At 35.3% G+C, this 21,081-nt stretch overlaps 3 protein-coding genes across 4 annotated transcripts; all 3 read right to left on the reverse strand.

Moving 5' to 3' along the window:
- Window positions 1–318: 318 nt before the first annotated feature.
- On the reverse strand, window positions 319–6,289 carry LOC120283470 (acyl-CoA-binding domain-containing protein 3-like). Of its 2 annotated transcripts, XM_039290163.1 has the most exons (5): window positions 4,905–6,284; window positions 3,802–3,907; window positions 3,586–3,704; window positions 3,415–3,476; window positions 319–796 (listed from the first exon to the last, which is right to left on the reverse strand). In XM_039290163.1, the coding sequence occupies exons 1-5, from the start codon at window positions 6,152–6,154 to the stop codon at window positions 750–752; spliced, it is 1,584 nt and encodes a 527-aa protein (XP_039146097.1). In that variant the 5' UTR covers window positions 6,155–6,284; the 3' UTR covers window positions 319–749. The 2 variants fall into 2 exon arrangements, 1 of the variants encoding a protein (XP_039146097.1); XR_005543283.1 differs by lacking the exons at window positions 319–796; window positions 3,415–3,476 and having other exon boundaries at window positions 3,662–3,704; window positions 3,802–3,961; window positions 4,905–6,289.
- A 6,062-nt stretch (window positions 6,290–12,351) lies between these two features.
- Window positions 12,352–14,178, reverse strand: LOC120283471 (thaumatin-like protein 1). The gene is made up of 3 exons (XM_039290164.1): window positions 14,077–14,178; window positions 13,250–13,937; window positions 12,352–12,806 (listed from the first exon to the last, which is right to left on the reverse strand). Exons 1-3 carry the CDS (start codon window positions 14,123–14,125, stop codon window positions 12,629–12,631), a joined length of 915 nt encoding a protein of 304 aa, XP_039146098.1. The 5' UTR covers window positions 14,126–14,178; the 3' UTR covers window positions 12,352–12,628.
- Window positions 14,179–17,727: 3,549 nt separating this feature from the next.
- Window positions 17,728–20,727, reverse strand: LOC120249263 (receptor-like protein EIX2). The gene is made up of 2 exons (XM_039257771.1): window positions 20,432–20,727; window positions 17,728–20,287 (listed from the first exon to the last, which is right to left on the reverse strand). The coding sequence occupies exons 1-2, from the start codon at window positions 20,725–20,727 to the stop codon at window positions 17,728–17,730; spliced, it is 2,856 nt and encodes a 951-aa protein (XP_039113705.1).
- Window positions 20,728–21,081: the final 354 nt, after the last annotated feature.

Raw genomic sequence — 21,081 nt, forward strand, 5'->3', positions numbered from 1 at the left:
AAGATGAATTGTTGGCTTTTTCATTGTTAGTTGGTACAACTAGTTTCGTGTTTGCTAAAATAAGGTTCGTATGAAACTCAGATGCTGGTGATATTTCATATGTTAAATGTATTTCTTCAAATGAAACATCATTGAATTTGTTGTTTATCATATGAAACTTTGATTGTTCCTTATGTTAATTTATTTATTTATTTATTTTTGGTTACAAGAAGAGAATAAAAATTAGACATAACTACAATCAGACATTTATAATCTTTCTGTAATATTCTGGTGGAAAGACATGGCAAAGACATGATTTATTTCCTAAGCAAAATTAACAAGGCAGTGTGCAGGAAACATGTAAGAAATTAATGCACAAATTAACGGTGGGACATGAGTCACATGACCTGTATACTTCTTGGTCACATAGGTTACAATCAAGTCTTACATACACTGCAACATATAACAAATGAGCGCAATGCAAATTCCAAGCAGTATTCATCATGGAGAAGGCAATGCCATTGACGAATTGGAGATTTGTGCTTAGTTATGCTCACTGACATATAAGTTTTGCACTTAAATTTATATATATATATATATATGTATGTATATGTATATATCCGCCAAGCCAGTTTCACCAGTCAATACAAAAGACAATACCAGCCATAAATTATGAACAATGAAGCCCTTATTTACAGAAGAAGCTGCGAAGTTCTCCTGTCAGCATTCTAAGCAGCTTATTTTGACTACTCGTCAGGAAGGTGGTGGTATCACTCAGGTTTGGGAGCATGCGGCGAGTCATCCACCTTACCGGGCCCTGAAAGATGAATGATAAAGAGAACTAAGTAAGCCAGAAAAGCTAATATGCAAAGTGACAACTAGTGGGGAGAAAAAACCATTAATATCTATGGCAACATAGATTCAGAGGTTAACTATAATTCTAAATTACTAACATTTTCTAATCTCTAGATGTCAGCCTTGGCAGTTTGGGATACATCCCACTGGCTCTTTAAGAAGTCATGAGCGAGCAAGAATGGTGAGGCTTTATGCTAGACGGATAGAGAGACGATAGCACTGGCAGGTGCCAGCCTCTTATACACCTATGTCATCTGCATTCCTAGATGATCTTGATAGATTTATCAAGACTTGACTGCTATAAATCCATCTGGAAGATGTGACAAATGAAAATAACATTCTTTTAATGGAAAATCAATGTGATATGATAATTACATACTGGGTCAGTATGCTGTTGAGGTGGAGGAGCTGATGCTCAGGCTCCTGTTTCTCCCTTTCCCTTCCTCTTCTTTCATGACCCGAAGAAGCTCCCAAACGACTAAGGATTAAAGCTTTTCTCTTGTTTTTTTTTGTCAGGTTAACTAAAGCTAGCTTTGTTTTAAAAATTATAGTTAATTAGTTGCCATGTGGCCATCCCTGATTCGCCCTGTGCATTGCACCAGGCAAGAATTACCTGTCGATGAGTTGAAATTTGCTGTGGCTATTCCTTCAAATTGTCATTAATTTTTTTACTAGTCTTCAAGTCCTTTCTCTCAGCAACCTTAAACACTCATAAAACCACATTACCTACTGATAAACCATTTGATTTAGACAACTACCATAAAGGACGACACAATACCAACCAAGTTGACCATTTTCGAAGGTAACTGAGTTGTTACCGAACTGCTGATGCAAGACTGCACTCTCACCATTAACAGTTAATTTAACCATAATCAAGGTCTGATTTAGAACTAGGATCAAGTCATGACTTTGATCTTCATAGCAGGCAGCATATCCATAATAACAAAGTTAACATGTATGCTTGTATCCCTTTAAAATTTGATTCTTTTAAGTATTTCCTTCACCCTTCCATGACATCATAAGACACAGCACCTCACTCTTACTCTTGCTATTATCTCCTCACATTAGACTATCCTGACTAATTGCACCTCAACCCTGTTGAAAAATGCTCCAGCCCTAACTTTTGAATTCAATTTTAGACCAAGCTCTAGTTAGGGCCGTAAACCACCATGCTAAAACAACACATGACCGATTCGAGTTGAGGAAGAACACATTTTCAAACTGGAATCAGAGGCTCAAGCTTGACTTGCCTACAGTCAATCTAAGCTGAGCATGAGCTACTCAGGATTCACTTATGCCAGATCTCATTTAGTTCCAGTGAGCTAAGATGAACACTGGCTCTATCTCAAGCCTTAATAGGTGTTGGTTGGATATATTCAATTGAATATACACAAACTAAATAAATGAATAACCTGCTTCTTTCACATGGAGAATTCTGGGCCCAAAGTTACATTGATTAGCGAAATTCCCATTAACACTTACATAATGATGAGAAAAATGTTAGAAGATCAATTTTTTTTAGGTTGACAAAAATGTTGGTGGTTATAGTAACCACCAACATTTTTCTCAAGTCAAACTAGAATAAATCAATGGCTGGTTATTGTAACTTATGATAGTGCCTTATTGAGCTTCTAACATAGTTTGTGAAACTTTAGAAAAATTATTTAACTAACATTAAATATATTTTGCATCACGAGAAGTTTTTAATAGGTATCCGCTGACATTACTTTGTTCTACAATATAACAAAGCAGACATGTTATAATAAAGGCCAAATCAAAGGGTGTTCAGTTCGGAAGAAGTGGAAGGAAGTGGGAGAAAATGGTCCGACTTCCCTTTAATTTTGGTGTTCTTTTGTCCTGAAGTAGGGGAAAGTGCGATTTCCCTCACTTCACGAACTAAACTCACTTCAGTTTAGGGCGTTCATTTAGGGAAAATGATCTAAAGTGGGGAAGTGGAGGAAATGTTATTTCTCTCAAGTGTGAAATGGGGAAAGTGATATCACTTCCAGTACTACTGGTATTCATTTGTCAGAAAATGATAATAGAATCGGATAATTTAGATGTTGCATAGAGTTCTATAAGTTTAAAAAAGACTTTGTAAGTGATGGGAAGTGAGTTTTTATAGATTGGCTCACTTCCCCTCTCTTCAATAAAAAAAATGTTGAAATGAGTTTAGTTCAAAATTCACTTTAGACGGAAGTGGGAGAAGTGCTTCCCACTTCAAGACAAATGAACACGAAAAATAGGGGACATTACACCACTTTCCCCCACTTCTCCCCACTTCCCTCGAAATGAATGCCCCTGGAAAGTGAGCCATTCTACGGTCTATCCAAAGCTAGAATTTTTTAATTCCATTATCATTTTTTGACAAATGAACACCAGAAGCACCAGAAGTGATATCACTTCCCCAACTTAGAGAAATGGCACTTTCCCCCATCCCCCCCCACTTCCCCGACATGAACCCCCTCAATCTTTCATTTATGTGAATTAGCTAATTAAAGATAAAGATAAATGAAAAATCCACCCATTGTTACAAAAACATATTTTATTTAGATCCACACCGTAATAAAATAAGCAAACCTGGCTCGTTAACTTTTGCACCAACAGCTACATTCCCTTCAGTGCAAGTATTCTCCTGCTCACTGCAGGCCAGTCATTGTTGATTAGGAACTTAGCATTAACAAGACAAATGTCAAAAATCTCATACGTCTACATTGTTGGTAAAGACACAGATGGATAAGACTTTAATACCTTCTAATTTCAGGGAGTTGATATGGCATCTCAGTTAAAGGTGAACTTTGGTCAGGTGGCTCAACAACAGATTTCTCTGCCACTTCAACATTCTTGCTTCCATCCTGTTTGCTTTCAACCTGGCAAGTATAATGAAAATCAGACAATATTACCACCACTTATTTAAGGAAATATAAGTATAATTAAAAGGTTAACATTTTTACTGAAATAACTCACAATGATTGTTTCTCTTGTCCATCCAGGAATCTGCTCAGAAAGGAGGTCCATATATTTTTCCATTGCCATCTCGGGATTCATGTCCCCCAGTCTTTGCCAAGCATGCCTTGCACAACGTAACCAGTGTCTGTCCATCACTCACACATAGCAGCTCTCTACCCTGTTATTATAACTAGCAATCAAACTACACCCTATATCCTAATGAATTATAGGCCCATAGGTTTCCTGCAATTCTAAGACAGGTCTTGAAATAATCAGATGTCCTGTAATTATCATTTTTTTTTTTCCGATTGAGAAACCTGAAAATTTCATCTTGTTCATATAAGAGAACTGCCTAGATCACCTATATGATCTCAGAGGCCTACATATGTATAACAATATGTACTGTGTACTGTATACTATGGGCAGAGGTGGACAAGAAAAGCGATAGAAGATCATCTGCATCTTGCTAAAACCCTTAGGAGCGTAACCTGGTAATCATTTTGTATAAAGCAACAGGATGATATCAGAAGAAAGAAAGCAGCAAGGTGTTTCTTCAGCAAGTATTCCGTATTTTTTTCCTTCTGGTAAATGAGTTATCAATGTACACATCAGAGTATTATTATAGTACACAACTATTCCTGGAAATTTATTCACCAGAGGAAATATCATTATCAAACACCATCTTTGGATCCAACCTAAGGTGACATAACAGTTTTCTACCAAAAAATTTTCATTTTATAATAAAATTATGCTCCAATCATAAATCTGAATCCTGGTATGCCTTTTCTTTTTTTTAATTTTTTAGTGAAATTTCACCAACTGCTTCCACTAATGCGATAAGGAATGAACAATGACAGGTTAGCAGGTAATGTTAACATTTTAATCCATAATTCTCTATCTAGGATTTAGACTTCTTATACTCAGATATTGACATTCAATTTCTTAGATTTCCTAGGACGTGTATGCCATTGTTATTCACCTAACATACTACCTCCCACATCAGACGCACAAAAATAGTAAAAGGAAAAAAAAAAATCAACTTTAAAATTCCCAACCCATCATATGATGCAAATAGGTAACTCATGAAGATGTAGAGAAAGATAACAGTAGTAGCATTGTACCACTTAGAACGAGCAGAAATCTTCAAAGCAGATGGCTGAGGTTCAAAGCAAGGTCCTTCAGTTGCAACCTTGTGAAGTCCATACAACTGCATCTGCACATCACCGCTAAGCTTTGATATTGCATCAACACCATTCCTACTACCAACATATGCATTGGCGTCACCAAATCGTTCTTGAAGCTCAGTCCTCTCGATCCCTTCCCATTCATCTTCACCATCAAGCAACGATCCGACCTCCTTAGTTCCAACCCTCACTTCCTTTCCAATCTGCCAATCGTGCCCTTTTCCCTGTTCTATGTCTCCTTCAAATGGTTGAACATGCCTCTCTATTCCAACCTCACCTACTACTAATCTTTCTTCTTCATTAACTTTGTCAAACTCCATCTTCTCAGCCATTGTCATTGCCATTGCCAAGTCTCGGTCTAATCTACCTTGAGTTTCCTTTTTGAGTTCCATCTCTTCATCCACACCAACCTCGTCCATTCCCAATCTCATATCTTCCCTACCCAAAGCAGCACAATTTTGCTCACTTTCCTCCACCTTCTCCTCTTTTTCTTCAATTCTAACTTGTGATCTCTTTTCAATCTCCCTGTTCTTCAATTCAAGCTCAACGGTCCTATCATCATTGGTCCTAACGAGCTCCATCTCTTGCCGCCCATAAACCTCATCATCCACTCCAAATCTCTCAACTTCCACTTGAATTTCACCAACTCCCACCTCCTCAGCCAAGCAAAATTCATGAACCATTGCCCTGCTCTCATCCCCCCTAACAAAACCGCCTCCAACCTCCTCCGAACTCTCTCCTTCTTCTCTAACCACATTGATCCCTCCAATCACCACTCCCTGGTCAACACCCCCAGACATTTCCTTCAAGAAATCACCTTCTCGAGACCTCCTCCCCTCTCCCTCATCCTTTCCCACACCAAAACCAACTCCATCATCTCCGATCCGATCCAGATCGCAAGCCTCCCAACCAACTCGAGCTTCTCCACCAAAACTCTCCCTCAACCCCTCCCGCTTCTCCTCAGCCACCACCGATCGTTCAAAACCACCATCTCCTTTATCCTCCTCCTCCTCCTCCTCCTCCTCCTCCTCCTCCTCCTTCTGCTGCTGCTGCTGCCTGTCTTCACCAACGCCTTCACCTTGGTTCTCATCATGCTCATCGGTATCAATGGAGAAGATCTTGCCAACGAGGAAAGCAAGAAGGACAGAGAGGAAGGCGGTTAACAAGAGATCGTAGATGAAGTCCATGGCCAGTAACTTGGATTGCACTCCAAGCAACAAGAAGAAGAAGAAGAAGAAGAAGAAGAAGAAGAGAAAAGGAAAAGTAAAGAGAGGGTTGAAGGGTGGTCGGTGATGTAAGAAGGAGAGCGCGAAAGGGCATATTCGGCATCGTGAGTAACGAGTATCTAATTTCTTTTCTTCTTTTTTTAAATTTTATTTTTTTATGTCTTGTTCTGGCCCCACTACACGCGGCAACAATCTCAAGTTAATCTTTAATCCCTACAACCACTAGGCCGACTTCACCACGTGACAAACTCGTGCCTCTTGAGTTTTCTATTTTCTATTTTTTTTTTTAATTTTTATATAAAAAATGTTTACCTAAACTAATATTTAGTTAGGCGTCCGGAATAAGGAATTCTTATGATGATGTCATTACGGGATATGTTTAATGTGTTGTTTTAATATTTGATTATAATGTAATATATATATATACACGCATAAATTTTGTTAAATAATTAATAAATCATGAGCTAAAAAATCTGGATTTTTTTTTGTATTATCATAAATGAAAATAACTTAAAAATGATAATTAATTCATTTAATAAGTTGGGAGCTAGTTTGCAAATAATTTTTTTTGGAGATCTGTTTAAGCTGAAAATTTTCTGATTAATTGAAGCGAAAGGTAAGTAATAATCAAATAATCCAATGAGAATTTCAGAGATTTTATTTTTACTTAATTTCAAATATTTAATTAGCAATATATATATATTGGTTATAAGTATTTATTATTTTTAAAATTAAACTTTAAACATGGTTTTCTAAACTGAAGGATTCATATTCCAGTAGTATTGGTATCGCTACGAAAGATGTTGGTGTGGGGATTTAAGAGCTCAAATTTAAGTGTTGTTGGACACAGTGATGATAATCAAAAAATCAAATTTTCGGTCCAAGTGAATACCCTGACTGTACATATGTTTTTCGCATTTATCAAAAAATCCCCTACCACCCTTCAAGCGTATTGTAACAAAATATATTTGTCAATTCTTGTCTAATCTCCCTCGATTGTTATTTATAATATGAAGTCAATTGGGGAAAAAAGATAGTTTATGAAAAATATAATAAGAAAATATTTTGTCTTAAATTAAGAGTTATGCCTTTCATTTTCAATTGCTGGCTTGAAATTTAGATGGTCCAAAACAAAAAGATACATATTATTTAAATCGTATGCTAAAACTAATGGTTCACACACATACATAAGGTCAAAATATTTTGAAAACTCTTCTTAAAAATGTTTTTGAGACGGAAGAATTAATTATATCCTAATTAAGTATGGGAAACATTTATAATTTAAAGTAAAATTAATAAATTTGAATTTGTTACGTAGATAATTAATTTCAAAAAAATCTACCATTCATGATTTTTGTAATGACGTTTCCCATAAATATTTACATACATGAATGGTTTGAGGAGTACATATTTGAAAAATAGGATATTCATGGGAATCACCTAATATTTTGGTTTTTGTTTTTTTTGTTTTTGTTGTTGTTTTTTTTTTATTGGTATATGTATATTTCCCAAATGGTTTTCAAATAAAATAAAACAATTATTTCGTGCATAACTATTACTTGATGGAGAGCTATAATGATGAAATTCTCAAATGTTTGAATTATTTCTGAACTTGTGATTATATTACAAATAATAGGTATTCACTTAAGCATAAAGCAAATGATTTAAATTAAAACCAATGATTTATTCTTCAATAATGCATGAGATGCTTCATTTGGTCATACTTTAAAGAGAACTACTACAAAATTAACAAATTCAATAGCATCTTCTTACATTATTCATAGATTGTAATAATGGAGGCCATAGTCTTCAAAATTAAATAATTTGAATTTTTTAAATTTATGTTTAAAACAAATAATTCGAATCAAATATTTTAATCCTTCAGGTATTGCGACGGTGGCTTAACTATATTTAATTCAATTATGATGTTGATGCAACTAATTCAAAAATTAAAAAAAAAACTATTATGATAAATTCATGTTTATAATAATCATTGAACTTACGAGAATGATTGCCTAACATAATAGCCTTCTCTTTACATGGTCGTTTACATGAGATAAGATGCTCCTTTTTCATTTAATTTTCAGTTTTAGCTCATTGGATTCCTATGAATTAGAAATTCTAATGGTCACGAGAGAACCTCATTACTCCAATGACTTGTTTCTTTCTAATATGTACTAATGATATGAATGCTAAGAAAAGAAAAAAGAGGGCATCAAAAGCATGATGGCCTTGCACCATTTTTTCTTCTCAAATTCATATGCTTCTTACAAGTCTCCCTTATGTCACACTCAAGTTATCTTCTACCACCTTCATTATATAACTACAATATCTTGTCAACTTTATTCAAGATGATTACACATTACTAAGCTACAACTTTCAGGTTTTTTTCCTTTAGATATAATTATAGCTAACAACTTCTTAATCTTTTGATACTGGGTTTTCTGTGTAAAATGTTTATGTCCTGCTTGATAGTGGGAATCATAGTAGACTTTTGGATTGGCCTTAGCCCCTCCCCCAAGAAGTTGAATTTTTTTTTTTAGTTAATATATATAGCCCTAAAAATTTTAAAAATGTATATTTAATATGTATGTATTATGTATATATTTATATTTAAAATGTTTAAATTGACCCCCAATGTTTTTATTATTTACAGTTAAATTTTTTATCCTCCTTAAGATTTAGCGTCAAGATTCGTCATTGCACAGTTGAAAAGACAAGTTTGAATCTTAGCTTACATATAGCAAGGACTCATGTGTGTTAAGAGAATAACTCCATACTTATGCATGCCCTTGACTTGTATAGCTTATATTTTGTCATATATATATATATATTAGAGCTTTACATAAGAGAAATAGAAATTCTAACAATAATTAGTTTTTTTTTTATATAGATATGGACAAATCACGGTTTTTTTTTAAATATTGAAAAAAAATTTACCAAAATACACATTTTCTTCTATTTGGGGGTAAAGGAAAAGTTTTCCCATTTTCACTATTTTTTTTAATTAAAAAATAGAAAATCTCCCTTTTTTAATTTTTTAATTTAAAAAGGTAGAACGAGTGAGTTTCTCCTGTTTTTATTTTTTTATTTTTTTAAGAAAAAATTAGAAAACAGGAACTCCCATTTTCATTTTTTTAAAAAAAATTCTTAACCACCAAGCATGCTGCGGTTAAAGAAAAAATTTATATTAGAAAATAATAGTTAAGTTATTATTTATGTTTTATTTTTAAAAAAATATAAAATTCTAAAATATTAAAAAATAGAACGGCCAAACTTGCACGGGTAAAAAATTATTATGAAGTACTTTGTATAAAATAGGACTGTCAAACATACACCAATCAGTAATTATGACGGTTAAATCTTCACCGATCAGTAATTAGTATAAAATAGAACGGTCAAACCTGCACCTTTAGTCAAACCTGCACTGGTAATTAGTATAAAGTAGGACGGTCAAACCTGCACCGGTCAATAATTAGCACAAAGTAGACAGACAAACCTATGTAGTTGGCCAAACTTGCACAGGTCAGTAATTAACACAAAGTAGATCGGTCAAACCTGCACCAGTCACTAATTAGTACAAAGTAGGATGATTAAACTTGCACCGGTCAGTACTTAACACAAAATCGAACAGTTAAATCTGCTCCAATCAATACTTAGCATAAAAAAATTATTTTTTCCTGTAAAATGAATGAAAAGTGATTACTTTGTAATCTTATGAAGGCCATTGAAAATTATTAACAAAAATCCTGTTAATGTGTAAGTATAAAACACCGAACAATTAGAAGTTGAGATAGGATTTGATGGGGGAAAAATGAGAATGGAGATGTGTGGTATGAAGTGTAAAGTGGGGATTATATAAAAAAATAAAATAAAATAAATGCATTGGTAAAAAAAATTTTATGGGCGTTAGAAGGGTAACTAACGTGTGTGTGTGTGTGTATATATATATCTAAAACAAAAAACGAAAAACGAAAAAGCGGACCATCTCCCATTTTCTATTTTTTTTAAATAAAAAATGCAAAACGGGAATCTCCCGTTTTTCACTTTTTATTTATTTTGTTTAAAAAAATTACTAGAGTTTCATATTTAAAAAAAAAAATAAGAGAAAACAGGAAAAAATTTTCCCGCTTTCCCCCAAAAACGAGCATTCTGGTTTTCCCCAAAAAAATACGCATTCTGGAAAATAACCCATAACATGCATATTTTGGTATTTTTTATTTTTTAAAATATTTTTTTTTAAAAAAAAACAACTATCTTATACCACAAATAAAAATATTTCAAAATTAACAAAATCAACATTTTCTTGGTTTGGACCAAGATAACTGATTCAACCATGAAAAGTCTAAACATAAATAGAACAATGCATAAATATTAATCAGGGAATTTCAAAAAAAAAAATGCAGGGATCTATATATTTAATTTCTAATATGAAAATTTCTATATAATCTTAATACATATAAAATGAACATATTAAATTAATTCATAGTGGAAGACGAAAGTAAACAATGGCCACCAATAAGAGCAATGAATAAGTGGCATGATATCACTTCCAATTTATTAATCTAAAGAGGAACCTTGGGTGAAATATGCATATGATCCAACTACATCATCCCTCAAAAGTCATAACATATAGATGTTACTTAACTAATAAGTAAATCAACTAATGGCTTATACATCATTAACCATTATTTTATTTGTTGTGACTCAGATTGTTTACAAAAGTTAAACAAATGAATCTTTATATGCTTCATTTCATTAATTTGATTCGTTTTGTGTCTTATACTATGGAATAATAATTTTCGGATTTAAAATTTGCATAGATGGCCTTTTTAATATTATCAATTTTAATTACATGAACTTTACTAAATCAACTATTTTTAGTTCAAGCTATATCAGTCTAATTAACAATTTTAAATTTAACAAAAAATTTAAAATTGTACATTTATTTCTTTTCTAAATAATTTGGCTTGATTGAGTAGGAGTTTTGAAGTTGGAATTTATTTTTATAAGAATAAAAATTATTTTAAAAGCAATCAAAATGGAATTTTGTAGACAGTTTTTTTGTAATTGTTATATATATATATATATATTGTATAAATTGACAAATTTTTTTATGGATTAAAAGACTATTTTGAAAGTGGTATATATGTACTTTTTGCGCCGTATAAAAAAGATGTTTTGGTGGATTTAAAAATCATGGGAGTTGGAATTACATGATTTATCCAAATCATGTGTTTGGTTTGAGGGATTTAAAAAAGATGTTGTAGTTGCAAATACTTTATCATTGATTTTGGGTGAATTTGGAAGTTCCAACTCCATGATTTGGATCTCCAAAAATAACTATTTTTCATAATATTTGATAATATATAAAACTAGTGATTATCTTATAAAATATTAAATAAAATATATTATAGTGTTGGTGGTGTGCTAGGGCTTGAAACAGGCCAAGTTAGTTAGACGAATCCAAATACATTTTGTCAAACAGTATTCAGGCTATAGGGATATGACTTCATTAATTGATTTGGACTGATACTTCAATAATTGTCCAAACACAATAATTATGTGATTTAGGCGATTCATTCTATGCACATGGACAAGACAATCAAACTCACATCTCATCCATGATAAACACTCTAAATTATAAATCCTGAAAGAAACACTCAACAAACTATATGTTTTGCATAAATTCAAATTTAAAAAGAATGAGAGAATCAATTCATGCTGAACTAATTGAAGTCTTCATCATATTTTTATCAAACAGGATTAAATGTATAACAGAGATAAATGGTGCTGCTGCTGCTTACCTAGTTTTTCTTTTTTTTTATGATAAACCAAGAAGACAGCAAAAATCACAAGAACTTGATAAAAATCATATCGAACTATGCCATATGATATGATATCATGCCAAATGGGCAGTTAAATCTCAACTAATTTCCTATACACTTCTTTGAAATCAACACAGCCCAATAAATCACAACATAATTGACATCTTCAAAATGAAGCAAAATAGACAGAAAACCAGATCAGCATTGATTCTTCTTTTGCAGTAAGTTCATAATCAGTGGTCCTAATAATAATAAAAACAATTCTGATAACACTGGAATTTGATCTTAAATTGTAAGCAATGATGCATTTGAGAAAATAACAAAATGAAATAAATGTAACATGGACCCAAGAGATCATAGCATTCAGTATATTAAACCTTCAAAACTTAGCAAAATGGACAAGTGAACAGCTCACCATTTCATTGTTGCTTTTGCATAAAGTTCATAACTAGTAGTCCTAATCATCATAAAAGCAATAATGGTGACACTGAAATGTGATCATCAAATCATTTTAACCACATGTTTTTAGCTTGGATAGAAAACAGGAAACATTAGCAAGAGCTGCAAAACCTTGGTAAGGTAAAGAAAGAATTGACGACGCGAAATATTATAGAAACTTCAGGATGAAGCATGAAGTGATGAGAACCATGTAGAAACCAAACCAAAGTAATGGGACACTTCTGAATGTGTTTGCATCTCCCATGGCTGCTGCTATTGCAAGCCAAGACTCATTTTCTGATATCAATTCTGTGACATTTGCATAACCTCTGAAGAATAGTTTGATCCTGTAATTTCAGAACATGAAAAAAAAAAAAATGTAAAATGACTAAGCACATATACAATCTAATCAATCACAAAAACAAGGAAAAGCACAGCAGAAACAAAATTGGAATATGGCCAACCAAGAAGGCATAATAAGCACCATCGATGGTGCACAAAAAAGAAAAAGAATATAGTAAGTGGGAGAGAAAGTTAAAGAAGAGCAAAAGCAAAGTAACACAACGCCTTCTTTTTCTCTTTTCCTTTCCTCTTCTTTAATTCTGCAGAGAAAACTCAATACTCAAAACATTAATATTGAATCAATCCCAACTTTCTCTTAAGAAAACAAGAGACAATTCCATCAATCTCTTCACAGTTTGAGGGAAATTGACATAAAAACAATGAATCAAAAACACAATTAAAACAAGCAAATTAAAAAGAAGATTTAGGATTGGAATAAAGATGATACCTTGGGAGAGTGAAAACAGGGCAGAAGGTGATAGTGTAATCTCCATTCAAGCAAGTGAAGGTACTGGTAGCATCATCATAGGCATAACTATAAGATTTAGGGCAAGCTGACTTGAAGATCTCGGAGTAGCTGGAAGGCTTGCAAGTCGCCGGACTAGAGTAAGCATCACTGCAGCAAAACTCCGGCTTTGCAAACGCTTCACAAGCGCTATTGCAAGCATGGCCGCCATCAGCCTTCAGCTCCGCCGGACAAAGTTGATTAAGATCAACCACACAGCCAGTCGTAGCGCAATCACCAGAGCCGCCATGGCTCTGCACAATCATCGGAAGATTGTACCCGTCCACAAGGCTCACATCATAGAAGTCCTTGACGGCGGAGGGGCCGGTGAGGGTGAACTCAGCAAGGGTGGCAGGTGGGGTCGCGCCGGAGCCACTGCATTCCACCTGGCCAGAGTTGCAATCGCCTGTGGTGCAGGAGAACTTGCCGGAGTCGTCGAAGGAGCAGCCGGTGCGGGCCCAGAAGCGGCCGGACCAGCCGATGGGGGCTTGGAAGGAGCGGGAGGCGCCAGTGGCGAGCTCGAAGCCGGTGGAGGCTAATGGTGAGCTACTTGCGCCGGAGAGGATGCCTGGCCACACTGTGTACTTGCACTTGTTCACAAAAGTGAAGGTTGTTGATGAAGTACTGAATTCTTTTGTTATTTTTGGTACATGTAAATTAAGTATTATTAATTGAAATCAAAATGAAATAATATCATATATATATATATATATATATACATATAAATAAATAAAAAATTAAGAGAAAAGAAAAGATTGAGAATGATTTACCTGGAAAAGTAAAGAGGAAGAGGAACAGAGGAAGCAGAGAAGGATGCATGTTAAGAGAGATGGGTGAGCATAGCTTTGGGTGCTTTGGGGAAGGGGGAGGAATGGGCATTTGATTTTTATATATATATATATGTTTGACTAAAGGATCATTTGAAATCCTTAATTATGTAATTATTAGTTCAAAACCAGTTAATACAAAGCATATGGACAAATTTACCCTTTTCTTTTTATTTTCTTTTTCAATCTTACATGTTCTATTGGCTTTCTCTTTCAGCTTTTTTATTAAACTGCGTTTGCTCTAAAACATATATTGCCAACTCACATACAACCAAAATCACTATATATATATATATATAGGACCGGTCACCTACAAGATCCACCTTTGAATAAAAATCGAATGGTTGATGATATATAAACAGTGCATAAACTTGTGAACGTTACGAAAATGTGATGAACCGTATCATTTTATCAACAATAAAAAATAATAATAATATGCAGCGTGTGAGGCGTCCAGAACCATCGAATCACTGATTCAAACAGTACCCACCTGATCCATCCCATCCAAACTAATTTTAGTATTTTACACCCCTGGAAGAAAAATTAATAAACACTCACATCCTCCCAGCTACAAGTGCAATGGGATCAACACTGGTTCTGGTTATGTTACTATTACACACTCTCTCTCCCCCTTTTTCTATGTCTGTCTTCTATTTCTGTTTTCTCTATTCTCTCTTGTTGGTTTGCTTCCCCGACGATGTTTGGCTAACATTTGCGATTTTTTTTTTTTGGAGAAAAGCGAATCAGAACCCAGGGGTATGCACGTGTGGAGAGCAAGGCTCAATGCCGACCCACGTGCCCTCACCTTGTAGAGGATATGAGGTTCGATCTCGGGTCCTTCCCAAAACGAACGCTCTACGCAAAAGACCCGATAACAATTGACCCAAAGACCGTTGGACTAAGCGATTTACGGTTTGTCATATATATATATATATATTTTCATCACATTGTGGCCTAAATTATATAACAAGTATATTATTATTATTATTATTAAAAATAAATAAACCACTACTACATAAAAAAAAAATATACAATAATGTAAAAAAACATAATTGAAAACAAATAAAACAATTAATAAGACAATAGGAGATTAAATAAGAGATATATTGTCAATGTCCATTAAAACTGAAGTCCAAATAAGAACAACAATAAGAGATTAATGATGCCATGAATAACAAATACTCCATGGACCAAAACCATCCGTATTGCAGAAAAATTGGTGTTTAATTTATTCACTGATTTAACCAAATATATGGTAAGCTTGCTGATGAAAATGTGAGTAAAAATACTTCGCTTATTATTATTATTATTATTATTATTATTACTATTATTATTATTATTATTATTATTCTCAGATATGTCATACTCCAGTAAAATTACAGTAGAAGAAAACATCTGACCTCGGCGACTAGAAGGGCTGCTAGAAACATTGTTTTTTGCCTTAACCTTTATGCCCACCTTTCTGGTCAAAAGCCCAACCAGGTGAAATCTGAGATTTTCTTTCCCCAATGGTTTAATAAAAGGGTTTCGTTCAGAATCTGTAATATCCCTAATTTTAATCAAGGAAAAACTCCTTTCCTTTATTTGGGTGTTCTCATTTCCCCCAAGCGTCTGGCCCTTGCTCAATTTGATTCTATGGTTACAAGGCTTAATCGTGCGGTGGCCAATTGGGGTAAGATTAAATTATCTAAGGCTGGGAAATCAGTTTTGATCAACAACATTCTAATGTCCACTCCCATTTATTACCTTGCTGTTTACCCCATTCCTGATTCTATCTTGGCTAAGATTTCCACGATTGCTAGGAAATTTTTTTGGGCTAATTTTGATCATGGCAGTGGTATGCCCTTGGTGAATTGGGATATTATCACATCGAGTAGATCTGAGGGGGGTTTAGGTATTCGCAATTTACTCAAGGTCAAGCACTCACTTATGGCTAAGAACCTGTTCAATTTTCTTAATAAGCATGATTCTTTTTGGGTGGATATTGCTCATTTGAAATATGGGGATTTTAATTTTTGCTCCATGAAACCTCCTGCCAATTGCTCTGCTTTCTTCAGAGGTCTGTACTATAATGCCAATGTTCTTAAGCCTTTCCTTTGGATTAATTGCCTCAATCCTGATGTTACCTCTTTCTTATACCACCCGTGGTTATTTGATACCCCTCTGGCATTTAAACCAGTGTATCTCAACATGAGTATTAATGTGGATGACCTCCAAATCAGTGATTTGCTTGATAATGGTAGCTGGAATCTGGAGGCCATGAATTGCCTCTTTGGCTTCAACTGGAACTCTCATGTTATCTCTTTTGGTAGTATTTGCCATGAGACTGATAATCATTGGGTTTGGTTTCCTGCCTCTTGTGGCAACAGGCTCTCATCTAATATCTATAAGTTTCTTAATAAAAATTCTTGGGTGGATCAACAATGGTGTGGTTGGTCTAATATTTGGAAACTCAACATTGCTCCTAAAGCTAAATCTTTTATTTGGCTGTTGATGCATGGTAAACTCAAAACATATGACTTTCTTTATCGCCTTAATTTGGGTCCTCCTAATCCCTGTGTGTTTGTGGTTTAATCCTGGAATCTCCTGACCATCTTTTTAGGCTTTGTAATGTTACTAGTAGAGTTTGGCAGATGGTTGAATCTCTTCTCAACTGTAAGTTTATTTTTTTAAATGCCCTGGATCCTGGTGAGTGGCTTGATTTCAATGCTCAAGGTAATTCTAAATATTTAGCATCTATTAATGCTGCTACCCTTTGGCAAATTTGGATTAACAGGTGCAACTTGATCTTTCGGCAAGACTCCCCTGATATTGCAAAAATTGCTAATTTGATCATGATCCATGTTAAAGATTTTTCTACCTGTTCTGCTAACCTTTTGATGCGCAACTACATGATGAACAATCGGCCCCGCCCTGGTTTCTTGGGTGTTTTTTATGCATCTGCGTGGAACAATGCAACAGGTAAGAGTGGGTTGGGTTTCATTGCGTTTGATTGTAATGCTTTGATCTGTTTTGCAGGTTGTTGTCCTGTTCAGCTGGCTGTCAAATTAGAATTGGATATTCAGGCTCTTTGCTGGGCTCTCCAATGTCTTGTGAATGCGAGGGAGAATTATTCCAATATTTATTCCAGTTCTGAGGAGTTATGGCGGTTTCTCTTTCTCAAGGATGATCTGCTCTCGTGGCGTCAGTGTGCATCTTCGGCAGCTCTCCTACAGTTGCTCAATTGTCTACATCAGCCTCAGTTTGAAACCATTCCTCATCGCTGGAATCATGTTGTTGCTGTGCTGGCCGTTCGTGCCATGCATGCTCCCCAGCTTTCTTTGTTTCATCGTGGCATGGAGATTCCAAAGTGGCTCATGAAGCTATTAAACCAATCTGGTTTTTCCTTTTGCGGTAGTTGATTTTGTTGTTTAGTTTTTGGATTTGATTTGTATCTTGCTGGTTTAGCATTTGGTTTGGTGTTTTTGTTTGTTTTCAGTTTGTTGTGTCAGTTTGTTTGAACATTTTTTATCATTAATAAATTAGCCATTATGTGGCTCTTTCCCTCAAAAAAAAAACAAAAAAAAACATGCTGATGCAAACTTATGTTAGTAGTTAACCTTCACGTCCCCTGAATATCATCAGCATCATCATCTTCTTCTTGATCCTTGCAAAGCTCAAAACAACAGCCACATAGATCATGCCACAAACTATATTTGTGTAATAGAACCAGCCATACCTCCAACTCTTCTTGAAGATAAGAACACCCCAAACACTCCAAAATCCTACTGCAAACCCTGACGTTGATCCAATGTACCACCATAACATCACATCATCCTCCTCATCATCCTCTTCTTCACTTGGTCCTTCCCTGTTTCTTTCACCATCTTTAGCACACTCCACTCCAAGTGGGAATCCACAAAGATCATTTCCAATGTAAATGGAGGGGTCTGTGAAGGTGTTCATTTGATTGCCTGATGGTACTCTTCCTGTCAAGTGGTTATAAGACACATTCAAATGGTTCAAGAAACTCAAGTTTGAGAAGGACCAAGGTATGCTTCCAGTGAGCTCATTTCTTGACAAGTCTAGTGTTTCCAATTGCTGCAATCTACCCAGCTTGTTTGGAATCTCACCTTCTAAGTAATTTCCTGAGAGGTTCAAAGCCTGCAAACCATACAAACTTGTTAGATCTTCAGGAATGTCACCAGACAAGTGATTTCCAGAAAAATCTATGACTTTCAGAAGTGAAAGAAGCTTTATATTATACTCATCCTCTCTTCCCTTGAGGATGAGTAACAAACTCTCTTTATAATCTTGTACATTCCTCAGTCCTTTGCCAATCTTCTGAGGTACTTGCATTACACTGAAGTTGCCCAAAGTCCGGGGAAGAGGACCAGAAAGATTGTTGCTTGATAAATCCAAGATTTGAAGACTTGTGAGCTGAGAAATTTCTGGTGGAATGTGATCAAGAAAGATGTTTGATTTTAAGCTGAGAATGTCCAAACTTGACAGACTTTCTCCTATCCAAGTTGGTATGCTTCCAGTGAAACTGTTGTGACTGAGATCAAGTGCAGTTAACCCACTGCATTTCTTTAGAGAAACAGGGAACTCCCCAGACAAGTTATTATTACTCAAGTGCAATGATGTCAAAGAAGGCATATCACAAATTGATTCCGGTATGCCTCCAATTACATTGTTGTTTGAGAAGTCTAAAATTTGCAGTGCTGAAGAGTTGAGCCAACAATCAGGGAGTTCACCGGATAATTGGTTTTTGGAAAGATCAACAGCTCCCATTCCCTTCATTTGACAGAGTGAAGAAGGAACTCTGCCACTCAACTTGTTCATCGATGCAGATAGGTAGAACATGTCCGGCATTCTTTCCCCAATGCTTGCAGGAATATGCCCTGAGAATGTGTTGTTTGAAAGATCCAATATTCGGGTAATTGAACCAAACTCTGGCAAGGTTCCGGAAAACCGGTTGGAAGAGAGATCAATGCTGAAACTGTCTCTAAAACTAGAAGTTTTTGGAATGCTTCCCTCAATCTGATTATGAGAAAGATCTAAACTGAAAAGCTTAGTAGTTAAGTTCCAAAACCAGATTGGTGCTGTGTCAGCAATTCCAACATCAGACATGTCTAGCGCATGCAGTTCATGCTGTGTTTGGAGCCATGTTGGGAATTGGGTTCCCAGTGAACAAGAGCTGATTCTCAATGTTTTAAGAATGAAAGGAGGATTCCAATGAGAACTCACATTGAAAACCAAGGGATTGTAGGAGAGAAATAATATTTCCAGTTTCTCAAGTTTAGTAAAATGTGTTTCAGATAAAACAACATTCAAGTGGTTCTCACCAAGATTTAGATTTACCAGCTCTGAGAGTTTTCCAATATCCTCTGGCACAGTCCCATTCAACTCATTTGAAACAAGTATCATTTCCTGAAGAGAAGACAATCTTGCAAGAGATGAAGGCACAGAACCATAAAGAAAATTGTTTGACAGATCAAGAACCTGCAGGTTCTTGATGTCTCCAATCCAATCTGGTATAATTCCTTTCAGAGATGCAGAACTTAGATGCAAATGAGTGAGACTGTTCCTAAGACATCCTGAAAAAACACCACCAAATTCAGCAAATCTCTTGCTGATGTTCCACCTTGATAAATCCAGAGTATCCAAGTTGCATAGGCTGCCTATGCTTTCAGGTATAGCATCTTCACTGAAGTCATTAACTCCCAAGTTGAGACTCTTGAGGGAAGTCATGTTGACCAAGTTATGAGAAACTCTGCCATGAAAGTCATTGCTGGTGAGATCTAGATATTCAAGTATGGAGAGATTGAAAAACCATCCAGGCATAGAGGAATTTATATTATTTTCAGAGAGATCAAGAATGGAGAGAGATGAGAAGTTGAGAATGGGAATAAAAAGAGGAATGCTTTCAAGCATACAATCAGACAAACTTATCTCCACCAGGGAAGGAAGCTTGTTAAGAGCTAACAGTAAGCTTGTAGATGAGTTGCTGCTAAAGGTGACACCACTCACAACAAGATGCTGCAATGAAGTAAGATGAGAAAGCCATTGATGAGAAGGTTCATATTGATAAACTCCATTGTTTGATAGATCAAGAGTTTGCAAACTTGATAGATTCCCCAAACAAGAAGGAATGGTTCCCTTAAAGCCAGCTCTGGAGAGGTTGAGTTATCTCAACTCCTTCAACTGACTGATGAATGATGGAATGGTTTTTCCAAGGAAATAGTTGCCACTCAAATCAAGATGTTTTAAGTATTGAAGATGAATTAAAGATGAAGAAATTTCACCTCCCAAGGACCCTTCAAGCCTTGAAGATATAATATAGAGATCACCAACTTCTTGGTAGTATGAGACTGTGTTCCTTAGGTCCAGTCCAATGACATTTCCAGTTTTGTTGTCACACTGAACACCTTCCCACATGCAGCAGTTATCTTGTCCCTCCCATGAAAAGAGCCTTTTGCTTGGATCTTTGAAGCCTTTCTTGAGTTCAAGAAGAGCATGTCTCTCTCTTTCTTTACAATTTGTAGCAACTGCACTGTGTTGTAAAGCAAGCACTAGTAGTAGCACTTGAAGGAGAGAAAACATGGCAGCCATTGTTGAACACTAACTGAGAATTAAGGCTTCCTCCATGCAACTGAGTATTAAAATGGTGACATGAGGAATTTAATGGCAGTTTCCAAGTCCTCATTTTCCAAAGTACTGTACCTATTAATGACGAGGTTGGTGAGGTTTTGCAGTTGACTCATGGTCAATCAATTTACGAATGTGATTGTTTTTTTTTTTTTGCTGACCAGTGATTCAGAGTAATTGAGAAGATAACCAATAAGGAATGGACGTACAGAAAGCACTACCAGACTGAGAACTTCCCATGCAAGTACTTGGAAAAGGAATTGTGATTATATTTTACATCTGGTTTTGTTTTTTATTTACATCATATGTTGACGTCTA

This window comes from Dioscorea cayenensis, chromosome 19, assembly GCF_009730915.1.
Source record: "Dioscorea cayenensis subsp. rotundata cultivar TDr96_F1 chromosome 19, TDr96_F1_v2_PseudoChromosome.rev07_lg8_w22 25.fasta, whole genome shotgun sequence".
Taxonomy (NCBI): domain Eukaryota; kingdom Viridiplantae; phylum Streptophyta; class Magnoliopsida; order Dioscoreales; family Dioscoreaceae; genus Dioscorea; species Dioscorea cayenensis.

Coding starts and splice junctions, on each gene's coding strand:
- LOC120283471 (XM_039290164.1), bottom strand. CDS start 14,125: ATGCATCCTTCTCTGCTTCCTCTGTTCCTCTTCCTCTTTACTTTTCCA. Junction 13,938..14,076: donor CTTCCTCTTTACTTTTCCAG/GTAAATCATTCT, acceptor AAATAACAAAAG/AATTCAGTACTTCATCAACA. Junction 12,807..13,249: donor CCTGTTTTCACTCTCCCAAG/GTATCATCTTTA, acceptor CTGAAATTACAG/GATCAAACTATTCTTCAGAG.
- LOC120249263 (XM_039257771.1), bottom strand. CDS start 20,727: ATGGCTGCCATGTTTTCTCTCCTTCAAGTGCTACTACTAGTGCTTGCT. Junction 20,288..20,431: donor ATATCTTCAAGGCTTGAAGG/GTCCTTGGGAGG, acceptor CAACCTCTCCAG/AGCTGGCTTTAAGGGAACCA.
- LOC120283470 (XM_039290163.1), bottom strand. CDS start 6,154: ATGGACTTCATCTACGATCTCTTGTTAACCGCCTTCCTCTCTGTCCTT. Junction 3,908..4,904: donor ATTTCTGCTCGTTCTAAGTG/GTACAATGCTAC, acceptor ACGTTGTGCAAG/GCATGCTTGGCAAAGACTGG. Junction 797..3,414: donor TGCAAAAGTTAACGAGCCAG/GTTTGCTTATTT, acceptor TTCATCTTTCAG/GGCCCGGTAAGGTGGATGAC.